We start from the raw sequence: 26,767 nt of genomic DNA, 5'->3' as shown, positions 1-26,767 counted from the left end.
CAACTTGACAAGGGGCTGGGCTGTTTTTTGGACTTGGTGCTGGGCAATTTCCACTGGGGTGGAATTGCTCTAAAGGCAGACTATGGAACTTTTTTCATATAAATTAGAAACGAATTAAAATCATGTATATACATTTAAGGCCACTAGAGATATATGTGACTTAGAAATTACAGATCACAAAATAGCCTAACTTAAACCTTATATCCATAAGAGGCTACATAAAACTAACCATATTTTTTAGCAGGCGTTACACTGAAACTAGCTAGCTAAACCTATAACCAAGAAACAAGAAAACTAGCTAGATAGAGCAAAATAATGTTAAAAAGATGGCCTAAAATTCTAATATTATCGAGCGAAAAAAATCATCCGGAATAATTCTTGCTCAAAATTTTGTCAAAACAATGCAAACTCTAAAGAGATCAGAGGTATATATGTGAGATCAGCACATAAGGAGCTGAGATAAACACAAAATCACATGCAAAACACCGCCAGATGCAGAATCATATGCAAAATCCTTGAGATCGATCGGCCTTGGAACAATATATTTTTGGGGAAAAAAAAAGGATAAAGGAAGAAAATAAATTTCCCTCTCTAAAGTCTGAAGAGAAATGGACATGCATTGAATAAAAATTCATAAATAATTTAAAATTTTCAGAAAACCACTCTTGTATTTATATACACATATAGAGAGGTGTATATATAAAATCATTAAGAAGAAAAACATTTATAAACAAATAAATAAATAAAAGAGAAAATCCATATAGAGAGATTTTTACCAGGGTTTGGTGAATTTGCATGCCTGCGAGGAAGACCGCCACCCATACGTTCCATTCTGTCACTCCCTTTGTATCTCTCTCTCTCCCCCACCCCTACCCCTCTCTCTCTGTAATTTGTTTTATGTTTTTTTATTTGTGTCCGTTGAAAGGGCAGACGTCCAGTCTAGTGAATTTATAGCTAGTAGCCAGCAGGGGTGGAGTACATGTGGCGAACCGCCGTTGTGAACGAGAAATTCACATTAGCCACCAAGGCACATATGCTTAGGACATGGTTTCTCTCATCTCTCAGTTCTCATACACTCACATCTCTTCCGATTTGTGTGGTGACGAATTTTATATAACTATTATTTTTTGTCTTATTATCTCTATAAAAAAATCAATATAAAATGTTGACGTGACTTAACTGTGACCGCACAAAATAGGAGGGGATGAGAATATATGGGCACTGGGAAGACAGAGAAGCCGGGTCCATATGCTTATGTTTAACGACATTTAAAAATTTAGATTTTAGAGTTATATTTTTGTAAAGTAGCAAATTGGGTAATGCTAGAAAGATTAAATTTATAGACAAAATTTTGTAAACTAAATAATATGTAAATTGATAATTGGATTATTACTTAAGTGTTGATAAATGTGCTCATTTATATTGGTGACACATTATTTAGTTCATAAATTTAGATTTCCTAGCCTTACCTTTACTAATTTATCCCCGTTATAATGAAGTTTATCATCCCAATGTAATTTGTTTTTGTATTCCCTGAAAAATGTAAAATGTTTTGGGCATATGACCTTGATATTTGATGGTCATGTATCTACACTGTTCTTTTTATTTTCCATTTTGTACTCAGTATAAAAAAAATAAAAACATTTAGTTTGATATATTCAGTAAATTCATTTACTAATTCATCGTTTAATGTCAAAAATCGTATCAGGTAAAATATTTAAGATTCTGTATATTTGTTAATCTCGTTATTGAATGTGTCAATTTTTTTCTTTTTGCTTTGAATGTCCCATATTTATGAATACGACATAGAGAATTTGGCATGTTTTACAGGCGGTTTATAATTTCCGCATTTGGATCAATTTCCCATAAATTATTTCCGACAACGTTTGACGGTTGCTATCAACTTATCACTTTGAGAAATTTTATTTAAACTCATGCAACCTCTTTTTACTCCCAACTTAAAATTTTAAATGTTAATTGTCTATTTTACCCTATTGCATAATTACTATTAAGTACAAAATGAAATTAATAATAAAACTCAAATTTATCAATAAACCCAAATACTATAATTAGACCCTATGATCATTCTGGCTAAAACCCTAATAGCTTTCATAGAGAAAAACAAGTTTTTCTATTGATGGATGGTGATTTTGAAGTTTTGAATCCTCCAACCAAGGTATGACTCAATTTATGAATTTTTTATTCGTCTAATTTCAATTTTTTTTCCATCAGAGTATAGTTGGTTGACCATGTCAGATATGGGGCATATAATTGTTACATGTTATAACGTGGTTTTGATACACTTGAGCATGACACAATGCATTAAGTTTCTTCCATTGACACACCCCGATCCTAGAATCAAGGCGTGCTGGTCGTCACGTAAGTGTGACGTAACCAAAAGTGCGACGCGGAAGCAATAGGTAAGAGAATTACGAAGAAATAAAAACCAAATACTAGTAGTAATATCCAACTAGCATGCTAGAGTGAATTTAAGTGTGAAACACACATATTCAGAGCATAAGTACTAGGTGCAGTCAAGTAGGACCATAACTAAATTACAACACCCGAAGGTGAGTCCTACATTTATGTAGTCTGTCAGTACGCCGTGGAAATCCTCGTGGGCCACCAACGCTGCTAACTAGAACCTGGAGGGGCGCAAAACAAAATTGAGTGGGTCAGTAAAACAAAGCCTTTTGAAAACATTTCAATTAATAACATTGTTAACCCCTCGCTGTAAAACCTGTATATTTTCCCAAAAAATAACATAATATACATATAAATCTTTATATATATCTCAAATCACCAATCTATATCAAAAACCAGAAAGTATGCCATGCCAAACGTCAATAACAGAATAAGGATGCATCAATATAACAGGTGAAGTAATGAATCAACCGGAGACCCTGCAGTTGGTCCTGTATGGTTAATTCTAAAGCTCAATATCCCATCCAATCGGAGTCACCGCAGTGACCTGTACGACGCTACTCTGCACATAAATCGGAACTACCTGAAGTAGTCTGTACGATAAGAAGGTGTAAGAATACGCTCTAGTGCTTCTCTCATCAACAGCTGTATAACAATCTAAAATCGCCTACAGTCGGAACCACTTTATGGTCTGTATGACATGTTAGAACCCTCTAATGGTCTGTACGACATGCACCTACTTGGATCCAAGGTGAGCGTGTGGTGCGGGGTGAATAATATAAGCACTAACACCAAGGGTGCAGGTTTGAGCTTTCAACACAATTCACATCATCAATAAATCATATGAACAATATAAACTCACCTGATACTCACATGTGCGTCCACAACACCATTCCACATATATATGCATCAATTACTAATTCATATAATTCATAATATGCATGCATGGCATTTTAAAAACATATTTTCATTTAAATTCAATTTATGGGAAATTCAATAGTATATAGGTAATAACAGAAAATAACTGCCCACTCACTGATAAGTCGAAGGGTCGTAACCCCCGTGACGTCCTTGAATGCGCTTGTCCTCGGGATAGGTATCACCTATATGCGAAACAACTATAAAAACGTTAATTAAAGCACATAACCGATAATTCGAAATAACTTCTCATACGATGCTCAATTTGGGTATATGAATATACCACAGTGACCTACTCGAAGTCATGGACGTCGAGGTCTTTTTAAAGTAATTTTTCGAGGCCGCACGCACCCCCATGCGCCGGGAGGGGCACGGACCCACGTGCCCCCACACGCGTCACCTTTTTCCTCCAGTCGCCGGACTGTTTTTGCCGGTTGCCGGAAAACTGGAGATTTTTCAATCTCCTTGTTCTCCATCATTTCTCCACCATTTTCTACGCATTATATATCAAAATGAAGCCCTAAGCATGTAGAATCACGTTGTACTAGTTTAAGGCTCTAAAAATCACGAAATCTCACCGGAGAAAATCCAAGAAAACCGGCCAACTTCGAACCCTACGATCCCAACGTCCAAAACCTTCAAACTAAGTACTTCGAGCTTCCTTGGGACCTCACTAAGCTCCCTATAAGCTTAGAATTTGCTAAAAATCAACAATTCACGTGTGCATGAACAGTGACATCAAATTGGGGTTCGGATTTCACGTGATTTCGAAGGTTCTAAGTTCCAAGAATGATACCATTCAACTCAGGAGGTTGCAAGGGTGAAGAAACTCACCTTATTGACGTCGATCTGTGATGTTTTGAGGGATTTTGGGTTCTTGTCTGTACGGTGTGAGAGAGAGAGGGAGAGAGAGAGAGAGAGAGAGAGAGAGAGAGAGAGAGAGAGAGAGGGAAGAGAGAGAGCACGAGGAAGGAAAGGGTTTGTCTCGTGTGTGTGTGTGGTCCACCCAAAACAAGCCACTCTTTAATTCCCTAACCACACAAATATACACACATCCTTTGATCCAACTTAAATTTTCCAAAACTTAGGAAAATATGCATTATTCAAAACATGCCACACACACACCTTAGTAACCGACAAGGGTACTTTCGTCATTTCACAACCTCGATAAATAGAATCTCAGGACGGGCTGTGACATCCATACTTTCTAGAGTCATCATCTCAATCAAGTGATACTGACTTACATGAGGTTGCCATTGGTTATCTAACTGAAGATCATCATTTTATTCAGGTATAAGATATGTTTTTTTTCATTTTACATATTTATTTTATCTTATTTGATAACTCTAAATCGATTGATGACTTTGTGTATTGTAGGTACATTTGTGTGAAGGTCACCCTATGCCACCAGTTTCTACCATGCGACACAAAAGAGTCAATCGAGTAGTGATACTAGAGTGAACAATTTGTACTCAAAATACCAGGGGCGTGTGGATCAATTTAAGCAACTTCGAGGGCTGGAGAATGTAGCCACTAATGATATTGTGGATCTTGAAGATGATTAAAACATTGAAGCATTTCTCGACACCCGTGGACCTCAATTTGTGTATCATGCACGAAACTTACTGCTCAAGACCCCTCAAGAATGATTCTCGAGTGGAAGACAAAAATAAGCTTCAAGTCTTTAACATGTACATTCTCTTAAAATTTCATGTACTAAACTAGTATTTACGATTTTACACTTTAATTATAATGTAGTTTGACTCTAATATGATTACTGTCATTAATAAAGTTTTGTGTTAATTAAGTTCTATCCAAATGTGGGGTAATTTTTTTTTACATATATCTAGACTTCATGTGTGGGTAGAATTTTTCGCATTCCACCATAACTAGATTCGTTTGCCATACAAGTTCGAAGGAAATTACATACAGGTCTAAGTTTTATAATAACTAATGTACCTAAATTTATGTATTTGAATTGTGTACATTGGCAAATTTGAATTCAAGTATCGCATCTCTTACTCTTAATCCACAATCACACAATAAGTTTATCCCGCTGCCTCTTTGTCCCATCATCATGAGCTTTGGCCATCTGTGTCCCCATTTCATTTATTTACCCTCATCTGTCACACCTATTCACACACACCCAAAAAAAAATAAAAATAAATAAATAAATAAATAAACCCCAATTCCATAAGTCAGATTCTTCTTGCTTTTTTGTTTCTTGAATTCCAAGTAATTAATTCGATGGCAAATGCCGAGACCTTGAGACAACCACGGAGAATGTACGGCCAATGCGGCAGCATCTTATGTGACTTGATCGAGGTTTGGAACATCAGAGACATGAACGGCCTTGAGAGCCATTGATTTTTATTCTTGCAAATTTGCAAACTTGCAAAAATGCAAGCTATGGGAATTCAAGAAAAATTGGCACTCGGTTTTGAAGAATATAAAGGACAGAGCATAGGGTGTAAAAATAAATCCACATATTGAATTGGGTTTGTGGGGGTATTTTAGGTATTAAATTTGGGTTTAAAGAGATATTAATAGTTTAGTTAAAAATCAAATGGTGGCAAAGAGTAAGTTAAATGTAGAAATAGGTTAGATGAGTTTAAATAAAATTTCCCTATCACTTTTTGTATTTCAACAACGCCAATTTAGGGTTAGGGTTTTTTAAAGTGACAAGTTGTCAATAACCGCCAACTGTCAAGAAGAATTCAAAAAATTTATCAAAATGTGGAAAATAGAAACCGCTCACGTTAAGACAAACAATTGGAAGCATGTATAAAGCACGAGGGTTGACAGGAATTTCCACATGTATCCGTATTGCAATGTTACAACTGATGATATATAGGCTTTCACATATTTGTTACTTCCAGAAGCTCACGAAGATCAACTAGTAGTAAAGGAGTAACATAAAAAACTTATGATATATAGGTTTTCACATATTTGTTACTTCCATAATGATGTTGATTTTTTTGAAAGTTATGACAAACAATTGGAAGCACGTGTAAAGCACGAGGTACAAAGATTTTAAGGTGTGCACTTCATTGGTAGGTTCCGCATTTATTGGTATAGCAATGCTACAACTGATGATATGTAGGATTTCACACATATATGTTGATTCCGGAAGCTCATGAACATCAACTAATAGTAAAGGAAGTATATATACACCAAATTTTCAGGGTAAAAAAATTTAGTGACCCCTGAAAGTTTTAGGGTAAAAAAGTTTGGTTTTTTTTGTTTGTTTGTATGAAGTAAAATAATATGATTTTATCACGATTTCTTAAGTAGTTTGTCATTGACTTCTTTTTGTATTCCTTGAAAAATGTTATTTTTTATGTTTGTAAGAAAACCTTTCAAAAACTACGATACATGTTACTTCCAGAAGCTCACAAAAATTGAGTAGTAGGAAATGAGATATACATCAAAAACCTTGTAAATTCCAGCATTTGCCACTAAGGCACCAATGCTCCTGTTTAGTGACACCTGAAAGTTTGGGGTAAAAGAGTTTCTTTTTTTTTATGGAGAACAACTACAGTTTTGTCTTGGTCTATGAAGTAGTTTGTCATTGTAATGCAAATCTTCCAAAAACTACAATATATGTTACTTCGAGAAGCTCACAAAGATTGACTAGTAGTAAATGAGGTATATGTAAACAATCTTGTGATTTCAGCATTAGCCACTAAGACACTAATGCTCATGTTTAGTGACACTTGAAAGTTTTGGGTGAAAGAGTTTGATTTTTCTTTTCTTTTCTTTTCTTTTTTTTTTTTTTTTTTTTGGTGTGTGTGGAGAAAAACTATGAATATCCCGGTTTATAAAGTAGTTTGTCATTGCAATGTAGTTTTTTTTTTTTTCTATTTCTGTAAAAAATGTGTTTTTTTATTTGCAGGTAAATCTTCCGAAAACTATGATCTATGTTACTACTTTCGGAAGCTTACGAAAGATTGACAAGTAGCAAATGAGGTATACATCAAAACCTTGTAGTTTCAGCATTAGCCACTAAGGCACTAATGCCCATGTTTAGTGACACCTGAAAGTTTAGGGTGAAAGAGTTTGGTTTTTTGTGAAGAAAAACTACGATTTTATCCCAATTTATGAAGTAGTTTGTCATTGTAATGTAATTTCTTTTTTTGTTCTTGAAAAATATATATATATTTTTTTTATTTTTAGGCAAATCTTCCAAAAACTAAAATATATGTTACTTCTAGAATCTCACAAAGATCGACAAAGCAGCTATACATCAAAAACCTTGTAATTTCAACATTAGCCACTAAGATACTAATGCTTCCATTTAGTGACATCTGAAAGTTTAGGATAAAGGAGTCTTTTTATTTTTTTTGGAAGAAATGTCGATATTTTAATCTATGAAATAGTTTGTCATTGCAATGTAATTTCCTTTGGTATTGTCTTAAAAAAAATGTTATTTGTAGGCAAATCATCCTATTATTTGATGATCATGTACTCTGTACTCTTAATTTACAAAGCACGTGCACAAATTTTTAAATCCTTTGATAATATAAAAATACTACAAGTTGCACTCATACATTGTTCTAATGACCATCAATAAGATTTCATTCTTCGAATTGTGATCCACCACTCGTCTTTCATACGCCTAATTAGATATGCAAAAAAAAAAAAAAAAAACTTTTCCCTATTCTGATTCTCATCACTCTTCATCCAAATTTTAATTGAGCCATCACAAAGGCCAAAGTCATTTAAAAGAAAAAGACGCCAACAATAGTACCAACTCATGTTACTACGATCACCACCATTTCCCGCCTGAAGAAATGGTAACTGAATGGCTTAGAATTTTTACTACGCCCAACTTTCTTTCTCCGACAGGTGACGTTTGTTGGATAGTGACCGCCTGATTCAGTTTGTCTCAGACTTAGCACTACATTTTCCGGCTGCTGAAACTGAACCAGCCAGCCTGGTTCAAGCATCAGGTGAAATATTAAAGGGAGTTTTAACGAAAAGCCCACAGTACTGTTCACTTTAACGAAATAAGGGTGTAGATAGCAGTACCCTATTTCAAAACCGCGGTCTAAGCAAACTGAAACAGTCAGGGATTATGACAAAAGAAACAAGTTTACAACGAAGAGGAGAGAGCCTCTTCAATCACTCCACCCTTTGGCAACAGAGAATCTCCATTCACCCAAAAGCTTATAATCTCTAAGCCCTACGACAATGAGAGAGAGAGAGAGAGAGAGAGAGAGAGAGAGGAAAAACATTACAGAAGCAACTAAAGACCATGATTTTGATTATCATTTTTGCCGAATAAGTTATAACAAGGGCTATTCATAGCTGGGGAGACTGAGGTGTAGCATCTAACAAAATTCACCCAGTTCCTACTAATCATGCTTTTCGTCAGTCCTAATGAGGATAAGATATTTACATGAAAACCAAACACAACCAGTCAGTTTCTAAAACGTAGACGCCTATGACCTTACATCGATTTCTAGCTTTTCAGTACCATTTACAAGTTCTTTTCGCCTAACCACCAACCATTCAGTTTCTGAAACCTAGATTTGTTCCTGTGCACTTTTGATCTCTTCCTTGATGTTTCAAAACCATTGACACTTTCTTTTCTCCTTTTAACGGCATTACCTAGGGAACCAGCTTGCAAGGCTTCAGCAGTCATCCTATACCGGACAACATTCGTTACAATGGCATGTGCAATGACCTCAGTCTTTGGGGCCAGGATGACATTTCTCTCAACAATTGCATTCTGTCCACAGCATGATTCTTGAACTGCCGTGTGTCTGAGCTTTTGCAATATGGCATCCTTATCAAGCTGAAGATTATCTTCTGGAACCTGGACGGTAATAAGTCACAGTAACGTCAGGGTTCCCTTAGAACAAAAAAGGGAGAATATACTTGATTTCAAAATCAAGGATATCAAATTTCTAACAACCAACAGCATATAAGAGACAAGGTTCGAACTTCTAACTACTCACCTTAAGATTAAGAGGTACAACAATTTCTGTGGATGGACAACCACAACTATCTATGAAGTTGATTTTCAAAACCATATCAAACGATTTTCCCTGCAAGGTTCTCCTGATACATATAGAATACAAAAATGTGAGAACGTGACGGCGCGACATAACACATATGTATTATATCATCCACATACATGAGAATGGAGTTTAATTTCTAAGAACAAGAAAGTGAGGAGTGATGATCTATGTCGAGGAGAGATGAGAAAATATATGTAGAGTGGCTCATAAAACAAAAATCTAAGCGATTTAAGAACGTTTTGTTTTTAGCTTTGGTTCTATGTTTTCTTCCTCTCTTCCTCAGCACCCTCATCTCTCTCCCTTACACTTTTCCTGCATGCGTTTGATAAAAAAACAAAAAGGAACCAAACAGACCTAAACTATGGGAGTCTCCATGCAGATCACACCATTGAGAAATACAACTAAAGCCACTAGAATATATTTCACACTACAAAGCAAATTTCCGATCACAAAAATCAAACTGCTGGAGAGGACTGTAAAAAATCTTTACGAAACGATCATACAGTTTTCTCATCTTGAATAAAATCAATAGTTGACCTAGTTTACAATCACTTCAAGTATGTATGGACCTATCTGATTTGAAATACAAAATTGAATAGAAGTAATTCAGTTTAGCATTACCTTTTCAATTGAAATGGTTCCTTCTGTAGAATAGCTGATTTATACCCTTGATTGTCTAAGAAGGATATCTAGGATGTAAACATCACACGAGGGTTACCACCAAATCCGGGAAAAGGAAATATAACAAAAGGATAATTATGAAGGTGATGTCTTCTTGTAGAAGAGGAACACACTAAGTTGATCAATCTCGAGATAATGCAATGTTCCTGTACCCAGTGCTAGAGTAAAAAAATGGGAAATGTTACAAGAGATTTCTGTGGGCGAAGGTCAACTGCTTCAAAAATTAGTCTACTATGGCTTGGGTGGTGGAGCAAAGACATAAATTTCGATACAAAAACAAAACTGTGTACCTAAAGATCTGGTCAGTCCAAAAATGACAAGAACACAAACATGCATCTATGAATTTGGAAAAGCTATATATAAAAAACATATAACCATTAGGGAATAAGCGGATCATTTCTGAGGGGCAGCAGTAAACAAGTTTCTTATTGCAGTGCTAGAATAAAAATGAAAGACATTATATCCAACAAGATGTAGTGATTTCTTGCTCACAGCAGGTTTCATAACTTCCCTACATTCACTAAGTCGATTCTATACTAAAAAAATGTCAGGTTCATCCTTATAGATATAAAAGACAAAGGTCAACCGTTTTAAATTTACAGTTCTTTGGTTCTATAGACGGGCCTGTAAAATACAAAAAAATCCAGATGAAAAATTTAAGATGTGGTCTGTCGGTAAAATGACAAGGAAGCAAGTAGCAAGATAAACAGAACAAGTGTCTTAAAGTAATTTCACCTCAATAGATTTGATAAATGACAACGGAGCTTTCTGTCCATGTACACTTGCGACGCGGAGGCTCCAGTTCACATTCTTTTTATCTGTAATGCAAGTTAATGGACTATGTGAGAAAGATGAAACCAAAGTGTGTACTTATTTGAGGACAACTCGAGGAACTACTGGGACTTGTTACATCACGTGTGGGAACTAAAACGAGTAATTAGAAAGAGTAGTCCATTCCCATATATAGGGTCTTAGAATGTATTTATCACCAGAAATAAAACAAAGCAATTGCAAACGTAGACAACAATGCAAACAATATTTAGTGCTAAACAACCACTATGGCATTACCCAAAAAGATTAAGCTTTTAAGGGCCAACAATGTGTATCCAGTTAACACATTCTGCATGTGGATAGGCTAAGAAATGCTGTGAGAGATAATCATATAGGTGCAGCCCAGTCCTCCATCATGCAAACCAACAATGGATTGCGGAATGGGGATGGAGATTTCGAACCCATTACCTCCTGCAAACCAAGGCTCAGACACCTTGATAGACAACCACCCCACACATAATTAATATGTCAATGTCATTTATGTCCTCGGACCAAAAATGTATATAAAACTAACACTAGAATATTGCTCTGCAGAACAGTGGTAACAAATGGACGTCAAAGCTGGAAAAGGTCAGCGGAAAAAGAAGAATGAAATTCAGTGTTAGATCTACTAGCAAACCCAATGACATAAATGATACTGACAACAAGGACATATAAATTAATAATACAGAGTTGTAAATTTAAAACAAGCACACTGTAAGCATCTCCTTTACATACATAACAAGCATGCATGTGTCTCTCTGCACCTTGTTCAAAATAGTTAACACAGTACGCATGAATCCTTACCTAAACTCAAGGCTTGAGTTAGAATGATCTGAACATGATCTATCCGGACAAATGGAGGAATCTGAAGATTCAGAAAGTCCATGACACCTGAAATAACCTGTTGCAGAAATGGACAAGTAATGAGTGTAGGAGAAGGAATCAGAATGTTGAAGTAAAATAAACAGATGAGAGCTCTGCATTCTGATTCATGCATCTATTGATAAAGCCTAAATAAGACTTGATGGGATGCATGCACGCATGTGCGATATGCATAATGGGTCATAACAAGACTTCCATCAGCAGTGAAGGTGACTAAAGCTTGTCTAATAAAAAATACACTGATCATATACATTTCAATACCTTATCAACGAGTCCATGGATCACTAAATTTGCTTTCTTGTCCTTTGGAGTTTGCTGTGAAGTAGAATAAAGCATGTAATAAAGAACTGTTAATACATTTCAAGTGACATCTCCAATATTTACAGCCCATACACAACAGCCATAATCATTAAGGTAATTACCTGAAGGTTGACAATTACAATCTTTCCCCCACCACGGAGCGATTTCAGAGGAAGATTGCATGCTGGAGTGATCTGCAAACTGCAGAAATAACACCAATCAGGAATAACTTCATGCCCTAAACCATTTATAGCCCGATTCATCCCTTTCTTGCCCTAGTTTCAGTAACATGATTAATTTTCAGTTAGGCTTTAAGCTTAAGCGTTCTGTGTGAGGTCCATCAGATCCACAAAGTAATAGTAATTATCACATATTATCATTATATAAAATACTTCAAATATTACTAAATGCAAATATAAATCATAGAAGAAGATGAACCAACATAAACTTTTGAAAAATTACAATTTTCAAATAAAAAATTGTAAAAGTAGAGGCCCACTTAATCCGCATCCCTCATAAGGTATGAAAGGCCCCATATATTCTGGATAATTTGAGGCAAAGAAATAAAAACAATTCGACCAAACCAAGAAATGAACTCATCAATGTGATTAGTGCGTACGCGCGTACGCACCTCAAGTAGGGTTGGATACGAGTTTGAAGGAGAAATTTTGGGAAGACCTTGGAGACTTAGTGCAAGGAATTGCTCAGACGGAAAAGGTATTTATAGGAGGAGATTTAAATGGACACGTGGGCAAGGAGACAGGCAACTATGGAGGTTTTCATGGTGGCCATGGTTTTGGGGACAGAAACGAGGATGGGGAAGCTATCTTGGATTTTGCAATGGCATATGATCTCTTCTTAGCCAGCACCTTCTTTAAAAAGAGAGAAGAACATGTGATCACCTACAAGAGTGGGTCGTCAAAAACACAAATAGATTTTCTTCTAATGAGGAAAGGGGACCGTATAACTTGTAAGGATTGCAAAGTTATACCGGGAGAGAGCTTGGCTAATCAACATCGCTTGTTGGTGATGGATGTACATATCAAAAGAGAGAGAAAAAAGTACAAGACTTGGAAGTGCCCAAGGACTAGATGGTGGAATCTAAAAGGAGAAAAACAAGTCATTTTCAAAGAGAAAGTAATCACCCAATGCGGATGGGATAGAGAGGGGGAAGCTAGCCAAAGGTGGGATTCCATGGCTAGTTGTATCCGAAAAGTAGCAAAAGAGGTATTAGGAGAGTCCAAGGGCTTTGCTCCACACCAAAAGGAATCTTGGTGGTGGAATGAGGAGGTAAAAACAAAGGTGAAGGCTATGAAGGAATGTTGTAAAGCCTTATATAAGGATAGGACCGATGAAAATGGTGAAAGGTATAGAAGAGCGAAGCAAGAGGCAAAGAAAGCTGTGAGAGATGCTAAGCTAGCGTTTATGACGATATGTATAAGCGACTAGATACCAAAGAAGGAGAGTTGGATATCTATAAACTAGCTAAAGCAAGGGAAAAGAAGACAAGGGACCTAAACCAAGTGAGGTGCATCAAGGATGAGGATGGAAATGTTCTTGCTACAGAGAACGCGGTCAAAGACAGATGGAGAGGTTATTTTCATAATCTTTTCAATGAAGAACATGAAAGGAGTACTTCTTTGGGAGAGTTAAGTAACTCAAAAGAGTGTAGAAACTACTCATTTTACCGCCGAATCAGGAAGGAAGAAGTGGTTGTAGTTTTGAAAAAGATGAAGCATAGAAAAGCAGTGGGCCCAGATGATATACCGATCGAAGTGTGGAAGGTCTTGGGAGAGACAGGTATAGCATGGCTCACTGATCTTTTCAATAGGATTTTGAAAATGAAGAAGATGCCAAATGAGTGGCGAAAGAGCACTTTGGTATCTATCTACAAGAATAAGGGCGACGTACAAAATTGCATGAACTATAGGGGTATTAAACTAATGAGTCATACAATGAAGCTCTGGGAGAGAGTCATTGAGCATAGATTGAGGCAAGAGACACGGGTTTTGGACAACCAATTCGGGTTCATGCCAGAGTGCTCAACCATGGAGGCAATTTATCTCTTACGAAGATTGATGGAAAGATATAGAGATGGGAAAAAGGATTTACACATGGTCTTTATAGATTTGGAAAAAGCGTATGATAGGGTCCCAAGAGACATTCTTTGAAGGATTTTAAAGAAGAAAGGAGTACGAGTAGCATATATCCAAGCTATAAAGGATATGTATGATGGAGCAAAAGCTGCCGTAAGAACTCATGAAGGACAAACCGAAAGCTTCCCCATAACTGTAGGGTTACATCAAGGCTCATCCTTAAGTCCTTACCTTTTTGCATTGGTAATGAATAAGTTAACAGGATATATTCAAGATGATATTCCTTGGAGTATGCTTTTCGCAAACGATATAGTGTTGATAGATGAAACTCAAGAAGGGGTAAATGTGAAGCTTAACCTTTGGAGAGAAGTATTGGAATCTAAAGGTCTTCGCCTAAGCCGATCAAAGACAGAATATATGGAGTGCAAGTTCAGTGCAAATGGAGGCCAAAATGAGTTAGGGGTGAGGATCGGAGATCAGAAAATACCAAAGAGCGACCATTTTCGCTACCTAGGATCTATCTTGCAAAAGAACGGAGAATTAGATGGAGACCTCAATCATAGAATACACGCTGGATGGATAAAGTGGAAGAGTACATCCGGAGTGTTGTGTGACCGCTGTATGCCACTAAAGCTCAAGGGAAAATTTTATAGGACGGCAATAAGGCCGGCGATGCTGTATGGCACAGAATGTTGGGCGGTGAAGCATCAACACATACATAAAATGGGTGTAGCAGAGATGAAGATGCTTCGTTGGATGTGTGGGCACACGAGAAAGGATAAGATTAGGAATGAAGATATCCGAGGTAAGGTAGGAGTTGCCAAAATTGAAGGAAAGATGAGAGAAAACCGGTTACGGTGGTTTAGACATATGCAAAGAAGGCCTACTGATGCTCCGGTTCGAAGATGTGACTACGGGACAGAGGCTCAGGGCCGAAGGGGTAGAGGAAAACCTAGGAAAACTTTGGAAGAGATCCTAAGAAAAGACTTAAGAGTACTTGGATCTAACGGAGGACATGACACAGAACCGAGCGCAATAGCGTTCTAGGATTCATATAGCCGACCCCACTTAGTGGGAAAAGGCTTTGTTGTTGTTGTTATTACCTTGTCCCCAAACATAATACAACATCAGCCATCCTGCAGTGCTTCTCAGCCAGATCCATCTCCTTTGAGGGCAATGCATCCTGCATGGAAAGCAAAAGAAAGTGAGTGCTTCTCACAAACATCTATTTTCAAAAAATGCATGAACAAGCCACGATCCCTGAAATTCTCCCTACTTCTCAACCCTATATGGCTGAAAGTGATGTACAAATTGAATGCAATTATATATTTTACTTTTGACTCTTGGTCAAAGATTTCCCACGCGGACAAAACTAATGTGGTAAATCAGCCTCCACCCTCTGTCATGGGCGTCATGTACTTACATTTTGCTAACTATATGCCTTGCGTATTGAACATTTTCTTATATAGGAAACACAAATTTTAGAGATGCACAGAAAAGAACTACAAACAGAGATGAACGCCCACCTCCTAGGTAAAGCCTACCACAAAATTACAATAAGCAAAAACACTAATTCCCAACCAATCAAGTTATATAATAATAGGATGAACATTCCATAAATAATTACACAATGATACCCAAAATGAGGCAAAGGATCTATTTCTGAAACCAAACACTTAAATGAATGTGCTTAATCCAAACACCTAGCATAACCTTTTTCTAATGATAGGAAAAAAAAGATTAAATCAAAACTAAACTGACTGATTAATAAAATGAAAGCCAAGAATTAATTTCTTCTTCATGGGCATCCAAACAGAACATAAATTATTAGTAAGCAATACCTCCCAGTCAAGAACTGTATCCTTAAGCCTTGCTCTACAATTTTCATCTGAGCACCGTCTTGAAGTCTCCTTCAGTCCAATAGTCTCAACCTCAAAATCCCTCAAATATCTTAACAAATTTAAATCAGAAATTAAATTTTGATAAAAGAAAGACAAAAGAGCCAAACTATGAAGCAAACAAAATATTAACTTCTGTACACGAAACCTTTTCCCACCTCAATTCCCAAGAAAGGGAAAAATGATGAGGAATGGCAACGATAACAGGATGAAATAAAAAGAAAGCCTTACTCGACTCCACAAGAAGGGCAGGTTTCCAGAAAGGAGTTACCATGTAACTCGGCAAGTTTCTCCCTTGGTATTCCAGATCGAAGATGAAGACCATCAACATTCTGGCATTCAGAACATAAAAGGCAATAAAAATGTAGACATTAATGAGGTATTTATGGGGGTGTAAGAATGAAAGACGAAAATAGGGCAGAAATAGTAACATGGTCAGACAGAAAAATAATACAAACACAAAGGAATTATCAAGGTGTCCCTGCCCCAGCAGAAAAGAAAAACATAATCAAACCTTCTAATAGTAAAAAGAAAATGTCCTTCCCCAAGTCCCAATATAGGAATATGACACTGGAGAAATGTAGCCTCAAAAACTTGAAGATGCTAGCATCCAAAGCATGACAGATATTAAGCCATGTGAACAACAAATCTGAAAAAATTATCAATAATTTTCAACATAAAGAAATTGTGCAAGGTAGCCCAAGAATGAAGTAATGTATACCTGGCTAATTACAAACTTCAGAATTCCAGCTCTCTCCAGTTCAACCAAAGCCATATGAGTCAAGCTAGGCATTGCATGATGAAATGGCAATGATGCTTCAGGTAAGGCTTTGCCTTCACGCTGCACTAGTAAACAGAAATCAGCAACATCCACAGTGCTCCGCAGATGTATGAGTGATTCTATCTTTTGTAATTATTATTTTGATATAATTATGCTTGTGTCTCTTACAGCTAGGATAAGCCAAGAAGGTCGAAACAATGAGGACTTTTTTTTACTCAGTTTCTTATACAAATGTAACTAGTGACTACATTACCAGAACTCCTTCAAAAACCAAGTTCTAAAAGTTTGCTAGAAGACCAGAAGAGTTAAAGACAGAAAATAAGATCCTTGAGTATTTGAAATCAGTTGCTCCTCTCTAAGTTAGTTATTTCAATGGTTGATGTAGCACATGCCTTTTCTTGTAAGCTTAATCTTATAAATCCGCTTTTTGTTCAGAATGGCTCAAATAGTCAATTATAAGTAGTATCCGAGCATTAATCCATGTTAGATGTGATTATAAAAAAATAACTAGAACAGGGATGAAAGAGTGATTGGGATTCTTTTTCTTATAAGAAACGAACTTTATTTGTGAAAAAGATACATCTGCTTTGGATAAGAAGTCCATCATAATTAACATAGGACCTTCAAAACTCAAACCAAAATTACTTTCAATACAAAATCCCCTCCAATCAAAGAGTAAGCGCACCAAAAGAATGTCATTAACTTTTAAACAAGAAATCCCAAAGAGAAACTTTAACTCTACATATTTGATATGAGGTTTTGGGATTCTCACCTGCAGAGTCCAAATTCCCTTTGGACCTCGAAAATCAGGTATACCACAAGAGGTCGAGATTCCTGCACCAGTAAACACCACCAGATGCTTACTCTGCAAGTACAGAGATTTTTTTCAGAGAACTTGATTAAATAATATCAAATATGAAATATACATAGTGGGTATCATGATAAATGGAATTTGTAGGTCCAAACCTTTTGCACCAACATGGCGAGCCACTCAATCTGCCGTTGCCAAAAAAGAAAATAGATGCATACACATGATGTTAGCATAATAAGCAAATATTAGAACACACGAATGATCTTTCATGAAGCTAAGCACACAAAGCACAAAAATATGCAATGGAAATTGCAGTTGGCAAGCATATCATAGTACCTTTAAAAAATGTTTAAATAAATCTATAACGTATCAATAAAGATTATCGCAATGTCACAATTATGGGAACTAATGGATAATCCAAGACTTTTAAATTCTTCAAAAGATATGTAAGTCATGAATACCAACAGAAAAATGCAACTAAGGAACAAGACAAATCTGACCATATTGCCTTAAAAGTTGAATCCAAGAATACCAAGCATGTATTGGGTTAATATCAAAATAGTACAATCATGGCTCAGGTACAACCATCAGCACACCTAATTTGTTGGATATAAGATTTTTACTGGAAAGCACCACATTGGCGCTACCAATGCGCAAAAACCATATCACAGAAAAACTACAGGGGAAGATAAATAAACATGAAATCAAATCAATCATAGAAGAGAAGGAAAAGATTGTATCTTTGTTCACTCCACCGGCATACTTCAACTACATTACAACCGAACGTGTTAACCGTTAAGCTGATAAGGTATACCTCTTTAAGACTATAGATGATTGGGATCACCAAAACACAGGTATGGAAGTAATGCCGCAACCAAGAAATGGGTTAACAAAGCTCAACTCATTGATCAAAACACCAAGTAAAATTCAATCACAATGTAAATAAATGCCTCAACCCAGATATCAGATCTTAATCAGCATGTAAATTTTAGGAACAAATCAATCTTCCCCAGCAAAAAATGCCATAATTGCAGCAAATGTAAGCAAAAAACCTAACTATTATTCATTAGAACTCCAGAAGATCAACAAAGACATCAACTTTAAGAAGAAGAATTAGCAATTTAAAACAAAACCGAAAAGATTCTCACTTTTTCTTGCAAAACTTGAGGCATGTCGAAATGTTCTGTCATTCCGACTTGGCCCACATCTTCTATGTAGGAAAGCTTCTCTGCATAACCCAAGGACATGGTCACTCTGATGCTTCGTATACCACCTTCGCCCTGTACCTCTCCCTCTCTCTCCTCTCTGTGAAAGTTTTGATCAAAAGGAGGAGAGCGAGAGGCCCCTTTGCCTTTGTTTTTTTTTTTTTTTTCTCCTGTTTGTTCCCTCTCTATTGCAATATAAGTACTTTTGTCTCAGCAACTTTTGATGGTTAAGGATTAATTAGGATTAATCTTTAAAGAACTTTAACGAAAAGTTGGTACTGTTTACTTTAATGAAAAACCACATTTTTACACTAAAAAATCAATCCTAGTAATATTCATTTTACCCTTTATTTTGTCCTTATCATTAAAACTCAAAATTTTCAAGCCCTTTTTATTAATTTTCCTTTAATATTTTTCTCTATAAATATGAGTTTAAACTTCAACTTCAACATTTGAAGAAAGAGAATATTCTTGCTCACTAACATCAACTGATATAGATCCTCATTACTTTAGTTATCACGGTTTAATGAGTATAGATTTCAAGATGTGTGCAGTGGTTAAACACAAATCTTAAAATGTAAACTCACGATAATTATAATAAAAAGGGCTGTAAGCAAAAATGCTCCTTTCAAGAAAAATGATGATTTGTGTTTTCTGAAAAATATATACATAATCAACTAGCACTATAATTTAGTTGTTGAGGCCCAAAATCGCCACACGCAAGCCCAAGCAAGTCTTAAAGTCCAATTGTCATGCAAGCCTCTATTCAAGCCTAAATACATACAAAGGTGAGGGATCTAGGAAGAAATATACATAGTAACATGCCATGCCAAGGTAATTAGACCGGATCACGCCATGCCTATTTATCAAGCTAGACATTATTCACGCTAAGCACAAGCCACATGTTTGGGGCTTGTCAAGTGAATTGTGGTGTGAATGGTTACGAAAGTTCATTGGGCCTACGTGGAGTCAATATTGTGGAAGACTTTGGGTTGCTTGGGAGCCCAAATGTCCAAGCCCATGGCCCTTGTATTCCACATGGGTAAGTTTGAGAGAGAATTAGCCTAGTTTGCCTCTTTCCTTAGCAAGCCAACCTTCTTAGTTAGGACCAAACCAAATTCCTACATTAAATGTATGCTAAACCCAGCAAGTCAGACATTTAATGCTGACTTTCCCTTCCCAGCTTGCATAGACAACCAACGAGCGAAAGCCAAAAGGCATGCTACCAAAAGTAACGCATGAGGAAAGCCAACCTGGGAAAGTCGTGCCTCGGGAAGAAGCAAACTACAAGTCTCAACAGTGTAGCTATCTTACATAAAAAAGGGAATAATAGGAGAGTTAGGGAGAAAATAGGAGAAGACCAAACCACAAAGGGAGATTTCCTTTAAGCCTAGAGAAAAGCCCTTCACTTACATAAGGAGGGAGAAACCATTAGACAAAGGAAAATGATTACAGGTAACACATGGAGGATAAAGAGAACGTAGAGACATAGAGTCAAGAAGTAACACCCAAGAAACATACCAAAAGAACCCCATTAGCCCAGAAATATCCTTTAAGCCTTGAGAATCGTCATCCATACAACCTTAGTATTTCCCACAACCTTTTACTAAAATCCCAGCCATCATAAGCCTTGCTGCTACCCTAGGACACCCATATTATCTACTAGAAAACACCATGCAACCATGCCAACTCTCTGTCAACATGCTAAACTGATGAACTTCTAACTTCCACACCACGCTTATCTTGATCAAGTCATTATTTGCCTACATCATGCTATCTTCAAGTCATTGATCCAACCGAGATATTTCCTAAGGTAAACTAACTTTTTCGAGATATTCCCGGACTTGGTATGAAACCAAACCAAGGGAGACAAGAAGACGTTCTCAAAACCCAATTTCACCTCGACCTAAAAGTCCTCCAGCATTAGTGGTATTTTTTTTGTTTGTAAGTGAAATCTTTCATATTTTACTAATGTGGGTGACAATAACATATTAATTTATGCTGAGTTTGATACCGAGTAAGCAATTGGCATATTGTGTGGCTTAGTCCAACCATCTCTCTCCAAGTAGATTATCTCACTTCCATGTATCAACATATATATACATAGTCCAGATTGGGGGACCCATTTTTTTGGCACATATTTTAACACGGTTTTTTTGGGCTTGTTTCGTAACTTCTCTCAGGATCCAAACTATCTATATTTTAATATATCATCCATAGATCATTGTTGCAAAAAATTAGACAAATCCAAAATTATTAAGACGTTCATTGGTAGTGAAGAAAATGGACCACTACGATTACACAAAGAAACACTACAATGAGTATCGTTTGATCCAACAATCATATAAATATCTTAATGGTTTTAATTTGTCTAATTTTGTGCAAGCATGATCTATAAATGGTGAATTGAAATAGAGACGGTTCAATTCCCTTCTAAAAAGTTACGGATTGAACCTTACAAAATGTGTGTAAAAAGAGGTAAGAAGTAGCACTTTGGATGTTGTATGGGCTTCACCTTATTATTATGTTTTATTTTAATTAGGTCTACAATGAGTCGTAATTATGCAAGGGATTGAGGTCATGAGCATGGGTTAAGCCTAAGGACATGGGTTGAGACATGGACTAGGATAAAAAGGAATTTCAGACATACATTCAACCCAACAACATATCCACATGCACATAAGGCGAGGAACATGATAGTAATGGTGGAGAGTGAACTCAATTATCACCCACAAAATGACATGATCAAGAAATAAGAAAATGGACGTAGTGTAAGAGTTCTACTCTTAATGTGAGTGAGACAAAAATAAGAATAGTGTGATAACAATTTTTTGCCGCCTTCGATCTTGACGAAAATATACCTTGCAAAACAATCAACATCTTTGATCAAAGACCTAAGCCTCTCACGCTCACGAGGTGGGGGAAGGTTATGCCAGTGAATCTCCGATGTCTAAGTTAGTTTCTCTAAAAAGAGTGAGTGTTTAGACTTGTATAGTAAGCACATAACTTACTAAATTTTGGAGGAGCTGAAGGTACTTATAGTGTGGTGTACATGGCCGGCCATGAGGTTAGTGTTTAGCCCTACACATGAAAAAAAAAGGGGGGGGGGGACCTTGAATATGATGCGTTGAATTTCCACAAGGACTTGATTGTGATGGCATTTTTGTCCTTCCTTGTGAAAAACCATATCCTCGAAAATTGTTGAAGATGTGGCTGGAGCAATGGTTTCAACAAATGGGTTCGTGACTGCTAAGGATGAATGAAATTCGTTCAAGGCAACAATCTCATCATCTAGCTCTGAATCTTCTTTCTTATGGTGAATGGGCATCAATGATTCGCCATCCAACTTCAATTCATTTTCCTCTTGATATTGCAATAAACCATCACCCAAATATTCTAAAGATGGCACCTGCAAAGATGTAAAACAATAGGGAGAATCCAACACAATGTTTGAAAAAAATCAAGTGAATTAGAAGATTGAGAAAGAGCTTCAAATTCAAGAACTTCTCTATGTATATAGGCACAACTAGATTCCAATGATTGTTCAACATTCACATCTTGATCATCACCACTTGATTGTTGTTCATTTAACGCTTGGACAATTTGCCCCAATTGAATTTCCAACTTGGCGAGCGCAATGGAGTGTTCTTGAATCATGCTACTCGTTGATTGTTGAAATTGCTAAGTGCTTTGAGCGAGTACCTCCAAAGTGTCCTCCAATGAAGTGCTAAGAGGGGGTTGATGTGGTGGAGGTGCAAATGCTTGATTTGGAGCTTCCATGTTTTTCCAAGAGTTATGATCAAAGTTCCTCCAAGTAGCGCTGTATGTATTTGGCAATGGTTGTAGTGGCCCTTGGTTAAAGAAACACATGCGGTGTGAGTGCTCTCGAACGAATGTAGGAAACTCATCTCTCCTTGGGCAAAATTGAAGAAGATGGCCAATTTTAGCACATAAGGGACATTTGCCATACATCTTGGTTACAAACTGAAATCAAAACGAACTAAATTGTAAATGAAAAATCTAAACTAAGAAAACAAAAACAGATAGGGTTTATAAGCAATTAGATCAGACTGAGATTAGTCCCCGGCAACGGCTCCATTTTGTTTGTTATTCCTTTCAAGTACAAATATAAGGATAATATAGTGGCACAAGTAAGGATGTCGAACCACAAGGACTTATTGGACCTCTACAAATTACGAGCTTTATGTGAACCATAACTAAACAATGAAACTAACAAATTGAGTTTGAATTTTGATTTGAAAAGTACAGAAACTTAAAATGCAAGTGAATGTAAATATGAATAATAGAATGATTCAAAAACGATGGCAATGGAACTAGGGAAATCGATTTCACCATTACAAGCTAATTCCATGAAAATTAAGACAAAACATATTCAACTCTCCAATCTGCAACTGGGTTCGTTTTACTTATTTATGATCATGCATTTGATGTGTGGTTGTAATCAAGTACTCCTAATTTGCAACCTAGTTGTGATGTTCAATTTAGATTACCAAACAAGAATCCATTAAGAACAAGAAAACTTCATTGAACCTAAGAAATCATATGGCAAGATGTATGCATAGCAGTTTCTTCATTCATTCACAAGTCTACCAAGATTAAGAATGATGTGTACTATAACCTTGATCAAATAATTCATAAGTAGCCCTAATGGTGATCAAACATTAAGATTATCAAACAAATTAAACTATAAAACCAGTGAATGAAATAAAAGCACAGATTGGTAGTTTGAATACTTTAATTTAATAACATAGAGTAGTTTTGCAGGGCTACATCGAAATCCCCAACTATGAACTTAATGACACAACATGACTACACAATATATAAATATTAAGAACAACATGAGTGAAATTAAAGTTCATAGAAGAAACCCCTTGAAGCAATTCTGATGTTGAACTTCTCCAAGAATGTTGCAGATGGAATGGGATTCGGATGAGATCCTTGTTTCTGGAAGAAAGGCTAAAGAAAGAGGAGAGAGAGAGAGCTTTGGGAGTCCCCAAGGGGGAGCCTCCTCTAAGTGATTTGAAAGGCCCTCTTTTATGGGGTAAAAGAGCCTACAATATATTTTGTTGTAAAATAATGGAATATAGGGTTCGAATGGTTTGCACAGCTATCCTATCAAGCACATGGAAATATTTGTTTGTAAAACCCATGCTTTGCTGTCTTTCCACAGCTTTGCAACCCATGCTCACATGTTAGCAAGTTTGCACACCCATACACACATGTTAGTTGCACATGAGAAACTTTTATTTAAACTTCTCTCCATGTTTTATAATAAGGGTCAACTTCAGAAATGGCATGTTTTCACTTCTTTTCCCTTCAACTTGATCCTATAGTACATGTAACTTCATACTAACACAAAACAAGGTAAAATGCAACAATTTTAACTCAAAAACATCACAAAGAGACTACAAATGGATGGTATAAATGCATGAAATATATGAGTGATCACATGGCGGCATCTCAATGGCTAAGGTTTGTCATAAAGAAAGTATATTCTCAAGATATTAATTAGGAGATAATATCTTGGGATAATGGTTAGAATATCCCTTATTAATTGTGATAAGGATTCCTTAATATGGTTGATTTTATTGTATTAAAGATGGGATTTAGAAATTAATCATATATTTAATAAATTTGACTTTTCCATGCCACAAGCAGGGGAGCTTTGGGCAACTTCTAGGGCTGTTGAGCTGCGCATGGGAATATTTGTGTGCCATGTCCATTTAATGAAAACAATCTTGTCTATCTTGAGCAAAATTGGAGATTCTCAAGAGCCTATTCTCTTATGTTGAAGTTGATCTAATTCGATCCATTCCATTAAGTCTCAGAAATGTGGGTGATTGTCTAAAGTGGCATTTTGAACATAAATGTGTCTTCTCTGTCAAATCGACTTATCACGTTGCTAGGAGTCGGATCACGCCGACCTTGAATTGGGCTTCTACCTCAGCTGGTGTAAGCTCAGCTTAAACTCTTTGGACTAATATCTGGAACTCAAAAATCCCCCCAAGGTCTGCATGCTTGCCTAGTGTGTGTGCAGGGACATTATCCCCAAATGAGTCAATCTCTCTAAAAAATGGATATCATTTGATGCTTCCTGCATCTACTGCAACTCCGTTTGGAATATACTTTTCATCTATTCTAGGATTGCCACTTTGCTCGATGTTCTTGGATTTGCTCTCCTTTGGGAGCTTTACCATAATTCCCTGAATCCTCATTCGTGATGGATTTGTCATTAGACCTTGCTACCAACCTTTCATCTCTCAATATCGGTCTGGTCTTAATGATTTCGTGGGCCATCTGGAATTCCAAAGCCCAAGGAAAAGACTTCCCAGGAAGAGTCAGCTGCTGCTGCAGGCAAATGTTCTGAAAAGATGTCATCCTTTGTCACTCAAGAAAATGTTATTGCCATACTGGAAAAGAAGTTGGGCAAGAGCTCGAAGAGCTAGAAGTATGCTCCTGAGCCACCATACCCAGTCAGCTTTCTTCACATGCCTTATCCTAAGGGATACAAGACTCTTAACCTTGTCCTCTTTGATGGGGGGAAAGGTAGCCCTAAGAAACATATAAGCCGTTTCATTGACACTTTGGGTCCTCATGTTAGTTGAACCTTCACCAACAGTCTTCTTAATCTTGTAAACCCTAAACAATTCTTGGATCTTGTTTCCCCATTTCATCAATTTTTTTTTTCAAATAAGGGGAACAATTGGTGGCAAGCTATAGTAATCCACTCATTCCAGGCTCAGAGAGGCTATGAAGTATTTCACCTTGCCCATCGCCACAGTCAAATAGACTCACCAATTTGAAGCATCGAATCGGGGACCTCTCACATTTTCCCCCATTTCGTCAATTAAATTCTACACTTGTTGATTACTAAAAACTGTAGATCAGCAGAATGCCAATTTAAGAAAATAACTTCACCTTGATTGTATTTTTCATTAATTCCCTTGTTCATGATCTGAAACACATGGTGAATTTTGTAAGTGGATTTGTTCCGGTCATTTGCCGAAAGAGTTACCAAGTTCATTTCTTTTTGCCCCACAGTCAATGCTAAAACTCCTAATTTAACTCCACGCACTTAAGAACACAGCAATAAACAATTAAACATACACGACAACCATAAGACCACACAACCTTAAACCCTAGAGATGAGGATCCTCTTGGTGAGGATTATCACATTATATATGTTTATCGTACATTGTGTGGCTAGCTTTCGTTAGATATTATTTATATTTAATTTTAAATTAAAATTTAAAAATATTTTAACCGCACGATGTACAATTAACAAATAAGATATGATGATCCTTAGAATACTCACAAAGAAAATCCAAATAAGATTTAAATCTAAACCCTACGACCACACCACCGATGCTTTATATTTTAAAATACATAATCATCTCCATTGTTTCAGCAGTTGAAATACATAATCATCTCCTGTACCATATTTCAAAGAGAGCTGCTTCAGTTTTCTTCTTATTCATCATCCTTCGAATCTGAATCATGAGAAAATGATTTCTTTAGATAATTGTATGTTATTAATTAAATTTGTGAATTTTGACATTTTTAAATAATTAATTTTATTTTATTTGTTGTTTGTCCGCGTATCATAAAGTTGGCATCCACGTCAGTAAATATGTTAAATCTAAATGAACACATCATCAATTAATGGTTGGCGCCTACGGAAGAGAATTTTCTCCGAATCCACTTTGTAAAGATCTTAGGCCATCTCTAACCGAGGGCTGGCCAGAGGGCTCGTTTTAGCCATCTGACCCTCCAAGATTCCCCAAGATATTAATATTTTAATGAACAGTACATGGCCATATTGGCCTCCGTATCCAACCGAGGGCCAAAGGGCCATAGGGCCAAACATAATTTATTATTTAAAAACTACAATTTAAATTCAAATCTAACGGC

General features: G+C 36.5%; 1 protein-coding gene and 1 long non-coding RNA gene across 3 annotated transcripts; both read right to left on the bottom strand.

The window, feature by feature from the left end:
• Positions 1 to 8,578: 8,578 nt before the first annotated feature.
• LOC103418359 (NAD-dependent protein deacetylase SRT1-like) lies at positions 8,579 to 19,011 on the bottom strand. Of its 2 annotated transcripts, none has more exons than XM_029100061.2 (14): positions 18,779 to 19,011; positions 17,786 to 17,815; positions 17,592 to 17,684; positions 16,760 to 16,879; positions 16,270 to 16,370; positions 15,982 to 16,090; positions 15,244 to 15,323; positions 12,167 to 12,245; positions 12,006 to 12,059; positions 11,667 to 11,763; positions 10,785 to 10,867; positions 9,990 to 10,057; positions 9,306 to 9,408; positions 8,579 to 9,163 (listed from the first exon to the last, which is right to left on the bottom strand). In XM_029100061.2, exons 1-14 carry the CDS (start codon positions 18,875 to 18,877, stop codon positions 8,825 to 8,827), a joined length of 1,455 nt encoding a protein of 484 aa, XP_028955894.2. In that variant the 5' UTR covers positions 18,878 to 19,011; the 3' UTR covers positions 8,579 to 8,824. The 2 variants fall into 2 exon arrangements, with proteins under 2 accessions (XP_028955894.2, XP_070675282.1); XM_070819181.1 differs by having other exon boundaries at positions 16,760 to 16,884; positions 18,779 to 19,006.
• A 3,277-nt stretch (positions 19,012 to 22,288) lies between these two features.
• LOC139194483 (uncharacterized) lies at positions 22,289 to 23,848 on the bottom strand. The gene is made up of 2 exons (XR_011579370.1): positions 23,725 to 23,848; positions 22,289 to 22,819 (listed from the first exon to the last, which is right to left on the bottom strand). It is a non-coding gene; the product is annotated as an uncharacterized lncRNA (long non-coding RNA).
• Between the last annotated feature and the right edge of the window lie 2,919 nt (positions 23,849 to 26,767).

The sequence above is a fragment of the Malus domestica genome, chromosome 03, assembly GCF_042453785.1.
Source record: "Malus domestica chromosome 03, GDT2T_hap1".
In the NCBI taxonomy this organism is placed as follows: domain Eukaryota; kingdom Viridiplantae; phylum Streptophyta; class Magnoliopsida; order Rosales; family Rosaceae; genus Malus; species Malus domestica.
This window is presented reverse-complemented; position numbering and strand designations above follow the sequence as displayed.